At 43.7% G+C, this 21,912-nt stretch overlaps 1 protein-coding gene across 1 annotated transcript in view; it reads left to right on the top strand.

Moving 5' to 3' along the window:
- The window catches only part of ARHGAP42 (Rho GTPase activating protein 42), a 157,983-nt gene extending 143,563 nt beyond the window's left edge, over nt 1-14,420 (top strand). Inside the window, exons 18-24 of the mRNA XM_035116468.3 lie at nt 3,787-3,946; nt 4,954-5,098; nt 7,075-7,455; nt 9,480-9,636; nt 9,743-9,805; nt 13,051-13,130; nt 13,679-14,420. Coding sequence (XP_034972359.1) covers nt 3,787-3,946; nt 4,954-5,098; nt 7,075-7,455; nt 9,480-9,636; nt 9,743-9,805; nt 13,051-13,130; nt 13,679-13,767 — 1,075 coding nt within the window. The 3' untranslated portion in view covers nt 13,768-14,420. The remainder of the gene's footprint in view (nt 1-3,786; nt 3,947-4,953; nt 5,099-7,074; nt 7,456-9,479; nt 9,637-9,742; nt 9,806-13,050; nt 13,131-13,678) is intronic.
- Nucleotides 14,421-21,912: the final 7,492 nt, after the last annotated feature.

The raw sequence follows: 21,912 nt of genomic DNA, 5'->3' as shown, positions 1-21,912 counted from the left end.
TCTTTTCTTTCTGTATAAGAACAAGCATTAAAGAGGCCTCCTAGCCTGCTCACAGGTCCTTTATAAGACCTGTGGTACTACACTTGGGCAAAAAAAATGAAAGGCACGAATACAGGATGGGTGACACCTGGCTTGAGAGCAGTACACGTGAAAAGGATCTAGGAGTCTTGGTAGACCACAAACTTGACATGAGTCAGCAGTGTGATGCAGCAACTAAAAAAGCCAATGCAATTCTGGGCTGCATCAATAGGAGTATAGCATCTAGATCAGGCATGTCAAACATGCGGCCCTCCAGATGTTTTGGCCTACAACTCCCATGATCCCTAGCTAGCAGGACCAGTGGTTGGGGAAGATGGGAATTGTAGTCCAAAACATCTGGAGGGCCGCAAGTTTGACATGCCTGATCTAGATCAAGGGAAGTAATAGTACCACTGTATTCTGCTCTGGTCAGACCTCAATGGATTCAAACTACAGTATAAGAAAGAAGATTCCACCTAAACATTAGAAATAACTTCCTGACAGTAAGAGCTGTTCGGCAGTGGAATTTGCCGCCAAGGAGTGTGGTGGAGTCTCCTTCTTTGGAGGTCTTTAAGCAGAGGCTTGACAGGCATATGTCAAGAATGCTTTGATGGTGTTTCCTGCTTGGCAGGGGGTTGGACTGGATGGCCCTTGTGGTCTCTTCCAACTCTATGATTCTATGATTTGCCCCTGGAGAATATTAACCACTCTCAATTTTACCCATGGACTGCCATCTGCCCAGATTTTAATTTGCCCTGAATTAATTTTAATATGTATTTTAATTGATTGATTGCCTGTTTTTTTATGTTCTTATGTTCTTTGTATACTTCGTTAGTTTTATGATGTTAGCTGCCCTGAGCCCAGCTCCGGCCGGGGAGGGCGGGGTACAAATAAAAATTTATTATTTGTTATTACTATTATTCACACATGCAAGTCATCGTATGATGTCGTAATCACCAGGTGATGTCCGTGCATGTGTGAACCAGCTCCCAAGTGTACAGCAGTTAAAGTACCATAAAAGTGAAGCAATGTAGATGCATTTTTGTACGTTTCGAAATTTACATTTTGTAAAGCTCACTGAAAAACCTGTGATGCCCCAAGTGCAGGAAATAAATGAAAAAAATCGGAATAAAAGTTTTGCAAATAAGCAGATCTTGCTTCTTACTCTGAGGATTGGATTGTGGAAGCTATTTTTGCATGTTGTGCCATCTTAATAGAAAAGAGGAAGGAGGAAAATCACCCCATAACTTACACACCGGTCTGCAAATTAGCAATATTCAAAACTTCACATTGGCCTGTGGTAAAGTAACAGTAATAGTTTCAGAAGACAGTGATTTTGGTTTTTTGGGAATAAAGGATATTGCCACCTTTCCCTTACCTTTCAATACCGGATTACTTTTCGCAGGGAAAAGTAAAGTAGGCCAAAGGAAAATAGGTTTATTAAAAAGTTCCAGCTTATTAGCATTCTGAAAAAAAAGTAATGTTCTAAAGCTTCTGCAAGAACCTAAGCCTTTGAACCTGTTTGCAGATTGGTGGCTAGCCATTACTCAGAATGATATCAAATTCAATTTTCTGTTTTGTCATCTGAACTATCCAATTTGTCACCATGGTAACCTGAAGCAACATAATATTCCGTGTTGTGGACGATAAATTCAGAGTGAAAGGGAAACTGGTTTAGTATTCCTACCTGTGTCTGGACCCTATTTGTCAAAAGTCCCTTTCTGGATAAGGAACTGAAAATCTGCATAGCACCCTGGAACCACCTGACTTAACAAAATGAAGCTGTGAAGCGCCATGATTTTTATTTTAGTTTTAATACGTATAGTTCAGAAATACAGAGTTCTGCAGGATTGAGCTGCTGAATTTGAAACTGAATGCTTTACCGAACTCGGGGCTGCTGGCAAAATTGGCAGCCTTTGTCGGGTTCCTCCTATAACTCTCCGTAATGCATATAACTTGCCACATAACTGAAAAGGCTCCCTCCCGTTTACACTTCAGTGCCAGCCACATTGACCATGGTCCACCTCCACCATCAGAAGCAGGAGGCCTCAGGATGGCAGTTGCTGGGAATTTCTGGTGGGAAGAGTGCTGCTGCAGCACTCAGGTCTTGCTTGTGTGCTTCCTACAAGCATCTCTTTGGGCGCCATGGCAACAAGGATGCTGGACCAGATGGGCCAGTGGCCTGATGCAACAAGGCTGTTCTTATTGTCTTCCTCAGTCTCCAAAAACAAAGCTTGGGTCTAGGAGCAGCATGAGAAGATGGTGCAAAAACTCACTCTCCAGATATATGAGAGCCAAGGAGTGCCACAGTGGGTTCATTCCATATCAAGGAATCCAATTTTTAACGTTTTTTTTTAACCTGATGTCGTCCAATTTTCTTTGCTGAACAATCAAAACTTAAGTTTAAATCTAAGAGCTTTTTGTATAGCCCGGCAAGGCCAAAATTGTCATATATATTTTTTGAATTAAAAAACCTCATAACTCAAAAACGGGAGGAGATAAAAATATAAAAGTTTAAATCTAAACTTTTATATTTTTATCTCCTCCCGTTTTTGAGTTATGAGGTTTTTTAATTCAAAAAAAAAATGACAATTTTGGCCTTGCCGGGCTATACAAAAAGCTCTTAGAAATAGGAAACAATCAATACAGGGTTTGGGGGGGGGGTATCACTTTTTAAAATTTTAAAATAAAAAAAAATCCTTCAGTTGCACCTTAAAGACCAACTAAGTTTTTATTTTGGTATGAGCTTTCGTGTGCATGCACACTTCTTCAAGCGTATCTGAAGAAGTGTGCATGCACACGAAAGCTCATACCAAAATAAAAACTTGGTTGGTCTTTAAGGTGCTACTGAAGGAATTTTTTTATTTTGCTTTGACTCAGACCAACACGGCTACCTACCTGTAACTAAAATTTTAAACTTCGTAACTTAAAAAATTAAACTAAGTTGATCAAGTGCTATATCATATTAATAACCATGATGTTCTGAAGAGATCAGTATTTTCAGTTTTAAAATATCTCACTTCTGGGCTGAGTTTTTGTTTGTTTGTTTTGATATTTCAAACCCTCATAACTCAAAATCGAGAGGTGATAAAAAAATAAAAAAACTGAGATCTGGGACCTTTTCTTATACTACTGTTAGGAAACTGAAAATGAAAGCAATAGATATAAAATGGTACGGTAAAAATCATTCGATCACTTGACATGGAATGACCCAATGTGAAATTGACCTAATCTAGTTGGCCCTGTTTTGGTGGGTGTTTCCTCTATACCTTCCCTGTTTAGCAGAGAACCACTTCATAAAAACACAAGTGCTGCAGGTGTATCCCGCAAACACTCCATCCCAGCACCAAGAAAGTCCCCTTGGTGAGGCCCTCTTCTACATTGGGGTCTAAGTTTCCCCAGCCACTCTGGGGGGCTCCCAACAGAATATTAATTAAAAACACGATAAAACGTCAAACATTAAAAACTCTGAAGGGTTGCCTTCAGATATAGCACGAGTTAGCTGCAGGAATGCATTGAAACTTGCAGCCTTTCTTAAAATATGCAGGGCACAACCAGTAAAAATATTTTTGGATTTCTTGCAGTCTGTTTTCTTTTCCGTGAGGAGAAACATTTCCATCATTCTGAGGTGTATTACCATGTCAAAATTATAAGCCTGATAGAAAGAACAAATAATAACCCTGCAATTCTGCTGCACCTCTTCTTCGAACAGAAAGTTAGTGGTTGGTGATTAACTTCCTCCCTTTTTTTAAATTGTTTTCTTTTCAGGGTATCACTACATAGTCAGCAAAATCTCATGACCATCTCCAACCTTGGGGTTATCTTTGGCCCCACACTGATGAGAGCCCAGGAGGAAACTGTGGCTGCAATGATGAACATCAAGTTTCAGAATATTGTGGTTGAGATTCTCATTGAGCATTACGAAAAGGTAGAACACTGGAATCCTGTAGAACTTCTTGAAAGGCACAGACTTAAAATAAAATCCAAAAGCAGAAATGCCATATAACCTTGAACCTCACAATTGCTGCTCCATATCCTAACCTACAGAGGGACGTGGGTGGCACTGTGGGTTAAACCACTGAGCCTAGCGCTTGCTGATCAGATGGTCGGCAGTTCAAATCCCCGCAACGGGGTGAGCTCCCATTGCTCAGTCCCAGCTCCTGCCCACCTAGCAGTTCGAAAGCACGTCAAAGTGCAAGTAGATAAATAGGTACCGTTCCGGCGGGAAAGTAAACGGCGTTTTCGTGTGCTGCTCTGGTTCACCAGAAGCGAATTAGTCATGCTAGCCACATGACCCAGAAGCTGTACGCCGGCTCCCTCGGCCAGTAAAGTGAGAGGAGCGCCACAACCCCAGAGTCATCCGCAACTGGACCTAATGGTCAGAGGTCCCTTTACCTTTTTATCCTAACCTACATCCCGTTCATGTTTGATAATGGCAAGAACAGCTTCTTCTTCCTTGATTCTTATGCTAGTTTGCGGTAGACCCTGCAATCATCTTCTGAGGTAAAGAGGATGGCAGCACAAGAACGGGCCTTTTCTGTGGTGGCACCCCATTTGTGGAATGCTCTCCCTAGGGAGGCTCGCCTGGCGTCTTCATTATGTTAAGGCGAAAACATTCCTCTTCTACCAGACTTTGACTGATTAAACAGTCTGTTACCTTTTAAATGTGTCGAGGAGGATTGCTTTTTTGGTATTATGTATTTTGTGTTTTTATGTTGTAAACCTCCCTGTGCTCTTCGGATGAAGAGTGGTGTATCAGTTGTAGTTGTAGTAGTAGTAGTAGTAGTAGTAGTAGTAATGTAGTAATAAATAATAGTTGTTGTTATTGTTATTATTACCGCGAAATCACAGCATTAGGCTGGCCGTTGTCTCTTGACCTAATGAAATATAGCTGCTCCTAAAAGATTCTCAGTTATCCTTGCTTTTAACTGACAGATATTCCACACAGCCCCAGACCCCAACATCCCTCTTCCGCAGCCTCAATCCCGATCGGGCTCAAGAAGGACGAGAGCAATCTGCCTTTCCACAGGCACTCGCAAACCAAAAGGACGATATACCCCGTGCCTGGCAGACCCAGACAGTAAGTGCATCTTACTCCACTAGCACATTCTCACTTACTGAAGTTGGATGGTAACGGTTCTTTTGCTCTGAACATAAAGGGGTGCTGCTCTGCAGACCATTCTCTCTCTCTCTCTCTCTCTCTCTCTCTCTCTCTCTCTCTCTCTCTCTCTCTGTGTGTGTGTGTGTGTGTGTGTTGCATTATCCCCTGAAAGGTTCCGAGCTTTTGCTGTGTGTTTCATTTCTCTATTCTGTGCCCCATCCCACCCTGGCCCAAGCAAGACCGTCTTCATCTGTGCTAATCGACACAGTGGAATTTTGTTTAGTTCAAAAGACAGGTAGAGTTATCCCCATTCGTTCACCCTCTGCACCAACCAGTGAAATCCACCAAGGAAATCGGTTCCCATTCTGTGCCATCCCATCAGCAGGGAGGTGCATGATTGGTTGCAGAGCACAGTCTTCAGGGCAAGAGGGTACAGCTTCCCTGCTCAAAATAAACTGGTCTGGTCTGGGTCATTGCCTGGGCAAAAGACTGTGTGGGAGCTCATGTATCCTGCCTTGAGCTCCAGAATGGAAAAAAGGCTGGGTGTTAATGGAGTAGATTTTTGAAGTGGTGTCACTGTGCATTTTAGAGATGTTGGTGAAATGATTTCTGCATACCTGGCAGAGGAACTGCAAGTGTTTATTGCCCAACGGTGGCATTGCATTCCAGTGCCTTCATTTCTGGTGGATTGAGATCAAGGCTTATTGCACTTCTATGCCTGGAAGGCTATAAAGATAGTTTTAGCTCCTAACATCATCCAGATTCTGCTCAAAGTAAGCCTGGCATCTGCAACCTGTGTTAAGTAAGGGTGCAAACCTGAACGTATTTTCTTAGTTGGCAAATTCTGCTTCCACTAATCACAAAGGGACGGGGTTATTAAGCTTGATTATAATGCTGAAGTTCTACCTCCTGACCAGTAGGGGAGCCCCACTAAGTCCTCCTCTGGCTTCGGAGGCTTCGCCCAGTATGGCCCATGCATTTAGAACCCATCATCATAACAAGAATAGCTCTTTTACCTCTTTAAATTGAAGCCAGGATTCTCTGGATTCTGTAGCCAATACCAAATTATGTTGGATTTCATGCCAAGGAATAGAACTGGCAGCCGGTGGTCCTTCATACGTCGTTGGACTCCAAAACCCATAATCCCTGATTGTTGGCCAACTTGGTTGGGGCTGATGAGGTTGGAGTCCCAACATCTGGAGGAACCACAGATTGCTCACCCCTGATTTAGACCATGCTTGGATGCTAATGAGCAAGTACCGTATTTTTCGGACCATAACACACACCAGACCATAACACGCACCTAATTTTTGAGGGGGGAAGCCCCGTTTTTGGGGGGGATCAGCTCACAGTTGTGCAGCTTCTTTTGCAAAGGGGGAAAGCTCCATTTTTTTAGGATCAGCTCAAAGTTGTTGAGCTTACTTTGCAAAGGGAAAAAATCCTGTTTTTAAGGGGTTCAACTCACAGTTCTGCAGCTTCTTTAGGAAAGGAAGGGGAACCATTTCTACAGTTTCCAGACAGATAATCTAATCAGCCAGTCACATGTGCTGGGGAAACAAACAGCCTCCCTCTGCAGAACATTCAACAATGGAGGGCGGGGCAAGGGGGCAGGTCGGGAAGGGAGCTACCGTCCCTTATCTCCCTTCCCGATCTCTTGCAATCAGCTGTTGAGCGGCTTCTTTAAACAGCCTCTTTCCCTCTTGTTAGCCTTTAGCTCTTTCTAAAAATAAAAAAAAGCACGAGCTGCTTTTCGCCCCTGGGCTATTTGGCTCCAGGGACCACGCTTTCGCTCCATAACACACACAGACATTTCCTCTTACTTTTTAGGAGGAAAAAAAGTGTGTGTTATGGAGTGAAAAATACGGTAGCGTTGCCCTCCTACCCACAAGAAAGCACAATTGCACCCTGATAAAAATCATCTGTTTTTCCACCTCCCCAACCTTTAAACCTTACAGCTGATTCCTACAGTAGCAGCCCAGACAGCACCCCGATGGGCAGCATAGAATCTCTTTCATCTCACTCATCAGAACAAAACAGCACCACAAAACCTCCGTCTTCTCAGCCCAGGGATAAAGCCGGAGGAGTTCCATGGATTGCTTCGTCCCCATCATCCAACGGACAGAAAAATTCAGGCCTTTGGACGCCGAGTCCTGAATCTTCCTCAAAGGAGGACACAGCAAAAACAGACATGGAGTCTGACTGCCATAGTGTTACTTCTGTCACCGGTCCAGAGACCGTGACTCCATCAACAGACCTGACCAAAAGAGGACTATATAGTCTCTCCGGATTGAAAAGGTCAGCGGCTTCCTCTATCCGGTCAATCCCTTCTGCCGAAGGTGAGCCCTGGGTGTTGTGTGTTGGCTTAGACTTAATAAGGAAGATTTGGGGTTGTATCCAAAGTAGCACTACATGAGCCTTTGATCACTGCAAGGATTTGTACTTCAGTGGCAGAGCATTCTCTCTTCTCTCCTCCTGCCACTGTCATCTGTTCTGGGGGTTCCCCTCCCCCCAATCCTCTGGAACACATTTGAGGGGAGGGGTGGGCAGGGAGTGGGGGAGAGGTCCCATTGCAGAAGTGAAAATCCTTGCACTGCATTAGTTGAGTAACACCTGGTATATTTAACATTACAGTGGACGCTCGGGTTGCGAATGTGATCCGCGCAGGAGGCACGTTCGCAACCCGCAGTGCCGCATCTGCACATGCGCGGGTTGCGATTCGGCGCTTATGCGCAAAGTGCGATTTAGTGCTTCTGCGCATGCGCAAGCAACGGAACCCGGAAGTAACCCGTTCCGGTACTTCTGGGTTTGGCGCAATGCGCAACCCGAAAACACGCAACCTGAAGCGTCTGTAACACAAGGTATGACTGTAAGTGCAAAGAAACAAATGAAGGATATATAAAATGAAACTGGTGATGCTCCTTTTAAAAAAACAAACAGCCCGTAAGGATGTTTTTCTCCATTGAATTTTGGCTGACTAGACAAACCTGGCAGAGCACCAATAAACCAGTCATAAAAAGTTAAATTAACTAAAGGGTGTATCCAGCTATTTGGGCCAAGTGTTAGGCATATTTTGAAAATTCCTCATAAGGACAGAATCATTGAAGAACAAATCATCACAATGTTGTTTGCAATAATTGCACATTTCTGTGTTAAACTTCCATGTTTATAATATATCTAAATTGACGTTGGCTATAATGATTATTTATCCGTTGCTGTAAGTTTAGATAATTAGAAAAAAGGCAAAATAATAAAAAATAAAAAATACCCCACCAAAGTTTAGTCAAACAGAAAATTCCCAGGTCACCAAAACCTGGGGTGTCAGTAGTTTCTTCACCGCTTATGAGTCATGTTTGGATTTTAAGCTAACCGATCCTGGAAACTTTGGCGAACGCATCGCCTTGAGAAACAATCTTTATCATTTCCAGTGATTGCATTTCAGAGCCTATCTCTCATCTCACCAGTGATAAAGATCAGGCTGCTTCGTTATAGTGTAGGCTTGTTTCTGTATATTGCAAAGAGCTTCCTCCAGGAAACTTCTCATTCAGCATTAGCAATACATGGTGCATATGCAGCGAGGGCAAATTGCAGAGGCTTGGTCTCTGCCTCTCTGCCGCAAAGCCCAGGGAGGTAGATTTTAAATTTATTTTTTGCAAGGTAGAAGCAAGAGGAAAGTTAATCCTTTCCTTACCATAGGAGCCTTATACCAAGCCAAACCATTGGCCCATCCAGCTCTGCATTGTCAACGTGGACTGGCAGCAGCTCTGCAGGGTTTCAGGCAGGAGTCTCAGCCCTGCCAGGGATTGAATCTGAGACTTCTGCATGCAGCGGAGATATTCTGCCGCTGAGCTTTCCGCTACAACTGCCTCTCGGCTTGCTCTCTCGACTGCATGCGGCAAACAGGCGATTGGAACAAACCAACGGGGAGGTTAAGCACCACCCTGAGCGAAACAGTCAGTAGAGCACGGGCCTCTTAATCTTAGGGTCATGGGTTCGAGCCCCACGTTGCGCAAAAGATTCTTGCATTGCCGGAGGTTGGACTAGATGACCCTTGGTGTTCCTTCCAACTCTACGATTCTATGATTCTAATGCCAATTGCCCACCTCCTCATGGTCTTGCAGTGAGGTGGTGGCAAAACGGGTTCTCAAGCCTCTTGTTTTCTCGCCAGATGCTCAATAATGTTTTTTTTTTAATATGCTTGAGATCATTTTAGTTTAGGGAGGCTTTTAATGTTTAATAGATTATTTTATTTCATTTTTCTGTTGGAAGCCGCCCAGAGTGGCTGGGGAAACCCAGCCAGATGGGCGGGGTATAAATATATTATTATTATTATTATTATTTTGTGTGACGCTGTTTTACTCAGGTAACAAAAGCTGCAGCGGTTCGGTACAGAGCTTAACTTCTCTGGACGCCAAAGAGACGCCCAAGGCCCCAGCAAACCCAGACCTGCCTCCAAAAATGTGCAGGAGACAGCGGCTCGATACGGCATCAAGTAACGGCTACCAGAGACCGGGATCTGTGTAAGTCATCTCAGAGGGTTGTTGTGCATGTTTGTGTGCAGGTATTTGGATCCTCGGGTTGTTCTGAAGAGCATGCGTAAACTAGAAATGATTTCCTATGTTCCAGGGTAGCAGCAAAGGCCCAGCTGTTTGAAAGTGGTTGCTCACTTAAGCAGGCTCCCTCTGGAAGGTAAGTTACACTTCACAATTCCTTCAATTCCTCCAATTCAGTATATATACATGGTTTTATTATCATGCTCTCGTTTCCACCATGCAATCATGAAGGCCCCAAAAAACCACTGAATCTAAAGATAGGAAAGAGATTGTAACTGGGAGAATTCAGAGTAAAAAGAACTCAGATTTTTTTTAGTGTGGTAGCGCCCACACCTTGGGAACTCCCTGCCTCTTGACATTGGGCAGGTGCCTTCCCTGTTCTCTTTTCAGTGCCTGCTTTTGGTTTAAGCTAGCCTATCCAGACATGTAGAATGCTGACGTGTGGTTTTTAGCTTATATTTTTGAAAGTTCTAAGTTGCGAGGGGGGTTACAGATAATTTCAGGGTTTTAATCTTTTTGTAAATCACTTTGAAGTTTGCTCGATTGTTTGTTTGTTTACGTTTCCGAGCACAATTCAAAGTGTTGGTGCTGACCTTTAAAGCCCTAAACGGCCTCGGTCCAGTATACCTGAAGGAGCATCTCCACCCCCATCGTTCTGCCCGGACACTGAGGTCCAGTACCGAGGACCTTCTGGCGGTTCCCTCGTTGCGAGAAGCCAAGTTGCAGGGAACCAGGCAGAGGGCCTTCTCGGTAGTGGCGCCTGCCCTGTGGAACACCCTCCCATCAGATGTCAAAGAGAAAAACAGCTACCAGATTTTTAGAAGACATCTGAAGGCAGCCCTGTTTAGGGAGGCTTTTAATCTTTAATCGATTATTTTATGCTTCTGCTGGAAGTCGCCCAGAGTGGCTGGGGAAACCCAGCCAGATGGGCAGGGTATAAACAAATTGTTGTTATTGTTGTTGTGTTTGTTTGTTTGTTTGTTTGTTTACAATCAAGCGGCATATAAATTTAATGAAAGAAAGAAATTTAAAAGTTGGGAGAGCTTCCCATCATTTGAAGTGGAACTCAGGCCTGCTAAGATTTGGGCTTGTCCTCAAGACAGCCCTTTCTACCATCTCCTTTCCCCAAGGCAACACCCCTTACCTTTGAGAAGGGAGAGGGTTAAATGGTGCTAAAAAGATATCAGTACAGATAGGAGAGACTAAGGGTTGTATTGGTTGATCTGACCCCATAGCTGACCTTAACAGAATCTTCTCTGTTCTTCATTATGCTTCATTAGGAATATCCATCGGTGGGTCGGCTGATTTATGATAAGGATTATTATGCCGCACTTCAGTTATGTCATTGGGCTATTTACAAAAGTAATAAAATAATTGAAATGTAAATAAAATAAGTTTCGACCCACAAAATGTAACTATAACAAGCTGAAAGGCCAGACTCAGGAAACCACCAGCTTCTTAAAAATAGAGGTGCCTTTATATAACTCTCTTAATGTGTACTAGGAGGCCTTATCTTATTCCAGAGAAAGGAGGAACTTCCTAAAGGACATGTTCCACCTGACAATGTTCCTTTCACACCCTCTCTTCCTGGCTGTATCAAATGAAGGGGGGGCACTGCAAAAAGATAGCATCTCACCTTCACAAAGGAACACAGTGAGATCTTTTCTTAGAACATCAGAGCTCCTTAGGCTGTTAATAGTTAAAGGTGGGTGATTAACAATCGGGAGCAAATCGCATTTCGGTCCACAGACTTGGGAGATGGGAAAGAGCAGGCGAAACAGTTGGCTGCAGAATAAGCCAGAGATAACAAAAAAAACCACACACACAGACACACAATTTGCTAGATGATAGATGAACTGGCTGCAGTCAGAATGCCAAGTCACGGTTTGCACAAACCACCAAGCTGTATTTTGCATACCAGATGTACAACTGTATTTTGCATTCCAGATGTGCAGGTGAACTTGCCAAGTCACTCTTGATGGAGTGTCTGAGAGAGAGAAAATTGAGCGCTGATTAGGAAGGCGCTCTGGTTGAAGTCAGGGCTTTCCCTGGGCTGCATGCAGGAAACATATGGGAGACAATGGGCTAACTCCCAGCACTGTCAAGGATAAATAGAGACACATTATTTAAATCGTATTAGCAGTGAACTCCTGAGGCTTCCCCCCCACCCAGCTCTTTTCCCTCCCTGCCTTGCCTTTTTCACTTCTCCTAAATGATATCAAGTGCCAGAACAATTTAGCCACAATAAGGAAACTTTGCCCATGGTATGACTATTTTCCACCTACCCACTTCGACTCTTTGGCACCCTATCTGCATAACCTAGCGATTCTAAAATATAGGTGGGCTTTTACTCTCGCAAGATTGAATGTTTTGCCCTCAGCTGTACTTGAGGGACGATTTCCAACAGATTCCACACGAAAAACGCTTATGTCCCTATGGAGATGGCAGTACCGAATCAGTGGCGCATGCCCTTCTGGTTTGCACTCTTTAAAAGACTTGAGGAATGAGGTCATCACCCCTCTTTTATTGTCCATTCTGGGTCACCCAGCCACTGCCACAGTATCCTTTCTCTTGGCAGATCAAGATGAGCAGGTGACAGCAAAGGTTGCAAGGTTTTTAGCTGGGGCAATTAGAATAAGATCCACTATTTGACTATTGATTCAAAGCCCTAAAATGTATTTTATATAACTGACTTTTTATTTTTATTCTTTGTAAATCGTGTTGTTGTTGTTTTATTGCTACGGCCGATGGCTGGCGCAAATAAAGATTCAGTCATTCATTCTCTGCTAGGGCAGTTTCTAGCTCCCTTCTGCCTTTCTTGTTCTTCAGTTTGCATGGCCAGCCTCCCATGCCGCCGTCTTGAATTGATTACCTGGTTGCAGGGCTGCCTTATAAGCCGCCCAGGTCCAAGTACTGTTGCTAAAGGTACAAACTGCATACTACACACCCTACATTTAAAACACATTTCCCTCCACCACCACCACCACCCAAAAAATCCTGGGAACTGTAGTTTAAGGCTGCTGGGAATTGCAGCTCTCTGAGGGTTAATGACAGTTCCAATGATTCTTTGATAGTGGGGATGTGCTTCAAATTTCTTTTCAATGTGTGGTGTGTCCACAGATCCAGGTAGGTAGCCGTGTTGCTCTGACACAGACGAAATAAATAAATTAAATTAAAAAATTTCCCAGTAGCACCTTAGAGACCAACTAAGTTTGTTCTGGGTATAAACTTCCGTGTGCATGCACACTTCTTCAGTGCCCCACTTTTTTTCGTCTCTCACCTCTCAATCAATGGCCACTTCATTGACTGCTACCAGCAGCGTTCACAGTGTGAATGTTTCTGTTTCTGTAGCAACGTAAACCATGCTTGTTTGTTTTTCAGGCAAGCCAAAGCCATGTATTCCTGCAAGGCTGAACACAGTCACGAACTCTCCTTCCCTCAGGGAGCCATATTTTCCAATGGTAAGACTTCTCCCGTTGTTGTTGTTGTTGTTGTTGTTGTTGTTGTTGTTGTCGTCGTCCTCGTCATAGCAGAAACAACAGAAAGCCCTATGGCGCCAAAAGTACTCCATTCGCATCATACAGTTAAAGCACTATGGCGCTGCTTTAAACTGTCATGGCTTCCCCCCAAAGAATTGTGGGTACAGAGAGTTGTTTAAGAGCCCCCCCCTATTCTCCTCACAGAGTTACAATTCCCAGAGTTCCCTGGAAAGAGTGGTTGTTAAGTTTGCCAACCCACTCTGGGAACTGTAGTTCTGTCAGGGGAATTAGGGGTCTCAGAACCCTTAAGAAACTACAACTCCCAGGATTCTTTGGGGGGAAGTTCGAAGTGGTATCTTTGTCTGAATGTGGCCTGACAAATTTTGTTAGCTTCTAAGGTGTACAAGACAGACTTAACGCTTCTCCCCTTTCAGATTAGATGCCACGTGTGTTGTTGTGCGGCGTGGTTGCCATTATGTATTCACAAGAGAGTAATGAGCTACCTTCTCTTTTTATTTTCTTCTTAACAGTATATCCATCTGTGGAACCAGGATGGCTCAAAGCGACGTATGAAGGCAAAACAGGACTTGTTCCAGAGAATTACGTTGTCTTTCTCTAGTAATAGTTAGCAGACAGCAGCATCTTCATGGTATCCATGGTAGCAAGCAATAAGCACTGTGATTTATATATATATATATATATATATATATTTAATCTGACACAGATATGGGGGTCTGCCAGTCAGCCCTGTGTGTGGCAGATTTCCTATGACTTCTGCAGCCGCAGACAATGTAGCTCCTTATAAACAGAACAAGCCTGATTGCAAATAGTCAACAGGGTTTGTTTTCGGATGTTTGAAATTGAACATGGTACTCTTTTGGTCGTCTGCTGCTAGCAACCAGAAATTCATTTTCTTTTTAAGGCAAAATGATAGCAGCCAAAAACAATAAGGAGCTGAAAACAAATCGTTGTTGCTTGGGAAAGCTCTGCCTTACCCCATTCGATTCTCGATCAGTCCCCAGCCATTTCAAAGAAGTCTTTGATTTACTATATTATTTAAACTTTTGATAAAAGTCCACGGAAATCACAATTTGCAGATGCAATGCATGTCATTTATAGGGCTGCAAAGGCAATTAGTTGGAGCACCAGTTTAATCAAAAGCGTGCTTTTCGTTTGTAAGAGGCATTTTTTTAAATACAATTATGTGTCCGTGTATGTTCACTACTTTGTGTCTTTTCCATATAATTATTATTAATAAATTATATTTATAGATTCCCGTCTTCCCTGAAATGCTGTAATCCTAAATTGGAACACCAACCACAGGAGTAATTTATGGCTTTTTTTATTTATTTATATTTCCTTTACCTTTGGTCCTTCAAACTGGGGGGAAGGTGTGGTGTTTTTCCATTGGATAAACAAAAGCAAATAAAGCAAACAGGACCCTGAAATTTACACTGTCCACAGGGCAACAAGTGAGAACTGGGTAATTTCGAGCCTTTAAATAAAATCTGTTCTGTTGCTGCCACTCATATCCACACATGAAATGGTTTTAGGCTCTTGACTGGTTTTCTCTCGCAAATTTCCACAAGTACCTTTGTGGAGTGTCTTCGTTTCATATGTTCTGAAAATTATGCTCGGAACAAGTATGTGCAGCACTTTCACAACAAATGAAACATTCCGATGGGCCGATCAATACGAAATATATTCCGTATTAATAAATTCAGTATTACAAGAGGTCCGCTCAAAATCCACGCTAAGACCTTGCAATAGAAAAATAGAAAGCAAAATCGAAATAGAAGAACAAATATATATATATCCCGTCCGAAACTACATGGGACCCAGAGCAGTAACAGCAAACAAAATCACCAAGTCATTTGGAATGAAAACCAGAGCTTCCAGGACTGTCAACCAGGTAGACACCACTCAGGTGGAGTTACTGGTTTAAAGAAACGGTGCCTCGACCCAAATGTGGCTGCACTGCAAACCACCTCCATCTTCACAGGGACTCACCTGTGTCGTTCATCGTTTGACCATAGCCTCCACTGATGACTTGCGTGTGCGAATGGACCATCGCAGGCCTAACAGTACCGTCAAACTCTTTCAAAATGGTACAGATAAATCTTGCATGTATAGGCTTCCACACCATGCTTTTCGGGGTGTGACACATCACACATTTCGCCTGCCTGCAATCAAGTGTGGAGGAATCAAGCGATGGCCATGCATGTGTGGCCCATTAGCTTGGTACAGAAGACATGATATGGCTACCGGGGGGTGGGGGGGGACACTTGTCTTGGCGCTGCTCCTTGGGTCACTTAAGCAGGATCTGTTTTGTTTTGCCGTCCTCACTTTTTCCACCATGCAAGAGCAATGATGGAGCAACGGAAGTAACTGAGAATAGACAACCCCAAGCAGCCAACAAATAAAATTAACAGCAACGCCGCTTCTTATTTTACAGTGTGCATTCCAAGAAAGGGTGATTGCCCAGGCAGTTGGCATTAATGGATCACCCTGGTTGATATTGTGCCTTGTTTTCCTCCTAGTGCCTTGTTTTCCTCCTAGTAAAGACACAAGCTTTAAGTGATAATCTGCCTCCTCCCTCTTCTTATTAACCTTTGACATCTAATGAAAAGGACTCCTTGGCAAAGCTTACCATCCTATAAACACATAGCTGTCATATTAAGAGTGACTTTGTAGCTCTTAAAAAAACCTAATGGATTTTTATTTCTTTCGGTCATCTGCTGCTGGCAACCAGAAATTCGTTTTCTTTTTTAAACGGAATGATCGGTTGTAAAGGCATTTCTGTTGAGGTACTGTCTAGATTCTGTGTGTTGATGTTTGAGTATAGAGTTCCAAAACTGCACGTTCTGCTCGTAGGACAGAATGGTGATTATCCTTCACAAGAGTCCCCTTCAGTTTATCTCTGAACGGTCTTAGGTTGCATTCGCAATAGTTCCCGGTAAATGTGAGACTTTAGAAGTAAATATTATAGTTCTGTGTCATCGCTTATGGTTATGCAGCTGAGAGGAAATGGGGACTGTGAGGGCTGGAGATGTGTTTGGAGGTGCTGCCCCATGGTCTGCCACAAATGCGGTCTGCCACAATTGACCAACCTACAGGGAGAAATGTGGTGCTCAGCCATGGTCTCATTCTGACATGCTGAAGTATTTGAAAGATGCTTTCCCCGGGTGAAGCCTGTTTTCTCACACGTGGCAGTATGCGCTGCCGTATGTTCTTGCGACAGATTGTGTGGCGCAGTATTAAATGGTCCCAACTTGCCAAAAAATCAGGCGTTCAGGTGCCATTGCACTCTTGTCCTCTTGGATAAAATGGGCCTTTGAGGTTCTCCTTATGTCCAATGGTGCTTAGAATGTGCATTCCTGTCTTATTCCATTCTCCACAGATCCATTTGTGTAAATAATTTGGTAGTGCACTATGGCCAGGGGGGTTGTTCAAGTAACCCCGACTACAACTACTTTTCCATTCACCCACAATGCTCCTCTTCAAACTTTTAATTGTGTTTGTTGTGCCATCCCCTTGAGGAAAGGACTTTCACTACTGGTAGTTGTGGGGATAATAAAATGAGCACCATAGTTTAATCCCTGCTTCTGCTGCTACACATTTGATTTAGATCTGCTCCGTTTAGACACTCTCTGAGGTGAGTTGTGAGGGATAAACTAGTGAGCTCGCTGGATAAACATTGAGCCATTGAGCAAGCAGGTGTTACTTATCCAAAATCAAGGGGATTGCAAAGTTGCCCCTTGCTTTTATATCACATATTTGCAATCTGGCCACATAAAAAGAAAGGCTCTGTGGGGGGCCTCTAAAGGAACTAACAACACATCAACACAAATGCACTTCTTGGAGCCTGTGTGGTGTTATTTGTGTTATACAGGAATATGCCACCACATGAGCCGCCTTCAGGCATTTTAAATCTTCCCAGTTATGATGAACCACAGGGTCAAGTTCATTAGTTTTGTTTTTTTTTTAAAAAAAAGCTTCAACTCCAGCCAAGATGGCAAATGGCCAGAGATGGTTGGCATTGGGGTCCAAAACATCTGGAATGTACCATGTTGGGAAAGGCTACCATGTTTTGGCAAATCCATTGGGAGATTTCATGTGAATTGCGCAGGAAATCTGGCGCACTCAGCCGGTAGGGAGGGAGAAGGTTTAGGAAGCCTGCATGTGACTAGCACATCACTTGCATGAGTCAATTCTTAATGAACATCCTGTCCGGGATGGGGAGTGCATTTGGGTGCACATGGAATCTAGGAGCTAAAACTGTGCTGGCAAATAAATACTTATGTGGATCTATTTCCTCCATTGGAAATTGGGTTTGCCAGACCCCCGGAACCGAACTGAAATCTCTAGGTAGCGGAAAGGTTTGAATCTCCAGACGGACAAGAACATTTTCCCTGTACAGGTGAAGCAGGAATGATCCCCTCACTTCGACTTGTGATCACCCACATTAGCTGAGGTGTCCAGTGATCAATCTGCTCATTTGTTAGACTTTTATTTGAGCCTGGCTGGATTGGGGCAATTCCAGTTTGCCAAATATAACTTAAATGTCACACTGTTCAGGGCAGCTTAGTTCGTTTTCTCACAGAAGACTGGAGTCCCTTGTAATATTTTCTGTTGGCCACTGAAAACTACGATGCAGCATAATACTGTTGCTCCACATGTCAGTATTTCATAATTTATGTGGCATTGCTCTGATTATCTGATGCTCTTCGTAGGTCCCTTTTTGCAAGAAGGTCCTCCGTGCTTTGGAATGTAAAAGATGCAAATAGGACTTGGCGGTTTCTGCATCTGTAAATTCCATTTAAATTAATAATAATAATAATAAATTACAGCTACTAGAGTTTTATATAATTGTGAGGTATTGTTTTGTATTTTAATACTTGGAATCTGTATCCAATAATACCACAAAGTCAAATATATTTAAGAAGTGGTTGCAAGTAAAGATTTGTTTATTTTGTAGTGTGATTTGGTAATTATCTGCACTCTGTACAGCCACCTGTATGTGTTTGTGTAAATAATAACCACCAACATGTAATTCCTGGTGCATTTTGCTACTTCCGTCTAACTGTGTAGTACTTTTACACTAAGAATGTAAGAAATATTTAAAATAATTAAAAGTTCCTTTTGTTCCTCCTCCTGTTGTATATGCTTATTTTATTATTTAAGTTCCAGGAAATGCACTCCGTCTATGAGCTTCAGTCCCTCCCTTTGTGAACCAATTCAAGGTGCTCGTGTTCGTGGTTGAAGCCCTAAATGACCCAGGTCCAGATATCTGAAAAATCACCCCCTTGCGAGTGTTAAGATCAGCAGAGCTAGGTCGTTCCACCACCCTCAGAAGCTCAGGTGGTGGCCTTAAATAGGGCCTTCTCTGTGGCAGCCCCTTAAGATGTGGAACTCTCCCCCCCCCCCGCCCCAGAGGTGTGTCTGGCATCTTTGCTATGGAACTTTTGACAAATGTTGGAGATCCACCTCTTTACCCTCCCTGACACCTGAGATGTATATTTGTGATTGCAAGTTGTTTTAAACTGCTTTTAAGATTGACTTTTAATTGTTGTCACCTGCATTGGGACCTTAGGGCGAAAGGTGGGCAAGTTCTCCTCCTCCTCCTCCTCCTCCTCTTCTTCTTCTTCTTATTCTTCTTCTTCTTCTTCTTCTTCTTCTTCGACGAGCAGAAGCTAAAGTTAGATGTAATACAGTGGAACCTTGGTTTACGAAGTTAATCCGTTCCGGAAGTCCGTTCTTAAACCAAAGCGTTCTTAAACCAAGGCATGCTTTCCCATAGCAGCGGGGGACTCAATTTAGAAATGGAACACACTCAACAGGACGCGAAACATGTTCTTATTGCAAGACAAACCAAAACACCCACTTCCGGGTTTGCAGCATTCTTAATCCAAGTTGTTCATAAACTAAGCTGTTCTTAAACCAAGGTACCACTGTTCAAGGATGGGAACCTCGAACCTAGGGAACCAAATGTGACCCTCCAGGCCACACCCACTCCTTAGCCACAGCCTTCCTCCCAAGGCTACTCCATGCACACACCTGCTCTGTACCCTCCTTGAGTGTTTTTGCCTGACTCCAATAATGCTTCTTGCTTGCCTGCACGGAGGTGTTCATCTGCCCCACCAGTCATTATCATTATTATTTATTTATTCATACCCCGTCCATCTGGATGGGTTTCCCCCCAGCCACTCTGGGCTGCTCCCAACAAAATTAACAGCACAGTAAAATGTCAAACATTTAAAGCTTCCCTAAATAGGGCTGCCTTCAGATGTCTTCTAAAAGTCATATAGTTGTTTATTTCCTTGACATCTGGTGGGAGGGTGTTCCACAGGGCGGGCGCCACTACCAAGAAGGCCCTCTGCCTGGTCCCCTGTAACCTCACTTCTCGCAGGAAGGGAACCGACAGAAGGCCCTCAGAGCTGGACCTCAGTGTCCAGGCTGAACGTTGGGGGTGGAGACGCTCCTTCAGGTATACTGGACTGAGGCCGTTTAGGGCTTTAAAGGTCAGCACCAACACTTTGAATTGTGCTCAGAAACGTACTGGGAGCCAATGTAGGTCTTTCGGGACTGGTGTTATGTTGTCTCAGCGGCCGCTCCCAGTCACCAGTCAACAAAAACGTGTCTCTCCCATATCGGTCTCTACAGCCACAGCAGGCGCTGTAACTCTCCAGCAGTCTGACATCACCCCAAAAGGCGCACTCCTTCGTTGTCTCCCGAGACAGACGGATGCACGGCAAAACTGTAGAAAGGTAACATCTACGTTTGAAGCCTCACTCACTTTTTTGTATACATTTCCCACCCCAGGCACTTGTTCCCCCTTTCCCAGAATGGAATGGGCCCTTGCAAAAAGTTTCCCTGCCCCTGGAGCCTGACTGCTATGGCCTTCGGGAACCATTTGCCTTCCAGAAAGTGTTGCGAGTTAAGCGCAGGCACTGAGCCACGGTCACATTTTTTTTGCTGCACCCCTTTATCTGTTATGGTTCCGACCACAAAAATGGCAGCTCGGTTGCCTGCACCAGCCACGGGGTGCTGCACAAAAACTCTGCGGAACAGCAGGAGGCGGCGTTTAACTTCTGATATCGTCTTCTGATTGAAATATTGCTTTGAATTCTTTAGTGGTGGTGTCAAGTCTCCCGGTTCTCTAGTGTCCTTACAGTAACGAATTAGGATGCATAACTAACTTAGCAGGAGACCCTTTGCCAAAGATCGTGGTGTACTTTTCAGTTATAAACAGCAAAGAATTCATGGGAGCGTTGGGTGACCTTCGCCGTCTGTACAAAAAGCGAGTCTTTTTATTCTCGTTGGAAGCATTTTGGAGGCTGAGAAAAATCTGCCAGCGTGAATGAGAAGTCAATTAGTTTGATTTACTTGGTTACAGTATGTTTTGCATGGCATTATTTTGTGTTTTCCTTATAAGGGACTGGTGTCCAGCCTGGGAGAAAGGAATAATATGTGTTATTTTTGCTGCTGTTGCAGCATCAAGTTCTCTTCCTGACAGGAAGAGCCTCCTAGATTAGATTAATAACCGAAGATGGCATATTTTGTCTTTGAAAACTTTCCAGGAAGGGAATAAGTATATTTTCTGTATACTACCCCACCACCAAAACCTTGGAGCTTATCAGTAATGTAAGAATTTAAGCAGGAATCAGAACTGAAACCGGTGATTGTCCTTTCAAGGACCATAATAAGCGATCACAGAGAAAACACATTTTTGAGTGGATCTACACAGCTGCCTTTTTCATAGGATAACAATTGCAGAGTAGCCAAGTCACTTTACGTATATTTCTGCATTGGGAGAACTGTGATCCCTTCACCCTATAGACATTCCCTCATTATAGAAGAAGGGGACATACATTATAACCCTATAAGACACAGATCACCTGATATTTGAACAGTTTCAGGTTTAATTTGTGTCGGTGTGGTGTAGCGATTGGTGTGCTGGGCTAGGACCTGGGAGACTTGTCCATAAAACTCACTGGGTGACCTTGGGTCAATCACTGCCTCTCGGCCTAACCTACCTCACAGGGTTGTTGTGGAGATTAAATGAGGAGGGAGGGAATCCTGTATTTCCTTGCCCTTGGAGGAAAAGGTTGGGTAAAAATTAAATAAACAAACAAATACCTACATCTTTCAGGATAAAAGTCATTTGTCAAGTCTTTGTTAACTTGCATATTTTGTACTCTCTGGAGTATCTACATCTATTCTTTCCCTCTTTTCTTGTACCTGGGATCCTGTTCTCGATCTCAAGCTCCTGATCAATCAACAAATAATACTAGATTTTTGTTGTGTTACTCCATTGTGATCTATTATAATATTATAGGTAAAGGGACCCCTGACCATTAGGTCCAGTCATGACCGACTCTGGGGTTGCGGCGCTCATCTCGCATTATTGGCCAAGGGAGCCGGCGTACAGCTTCCAGGTCATGTGGCCAGCATGACAAAGCCGCTTCTGGCAAACCAGAGCAGCACACAGAAACACCATTTACCTTCCCGCTGTAGCGGTACCTATTTATCTACTTGCACTTTGACATGCTTTCGAACTGCTAGGTGGGCAGGAGCTGGGACCGAGCAACGGGAGCTCACCCCGTCGCAGGGATTCGAACCACCGACCTTCTGATCAGCAAGCCCTAGGCTCTGTGGTTTAACCCACAGCGCCACCTGGGTCATCATATTATATATATGTGCCAGAACAGTGCACAAGATGGACAGCAGTCGTATCCCCCAACCATGGTCCTGGGATCCCAAG

The sequence above is a fragment of the Zootoca vivipara genome, chromosome 4, assembly GCF_965207765.1.
Source record: "Zootoca vivipara chromosome 4, rZooViv2.hap1.1, whole genome shotgun sequence".
In the NCBI taxonomy this organism is placed as follows: domain Eukaryota; kingdom Metazoa; phylum Chordata; class Lepidosauria; order Squamata; family Lacertidae; genus Zootoca; species Zootoca vivipara.
This window is presented reverse-complemented; position numbering and strand designations above follow the sequence as displayed.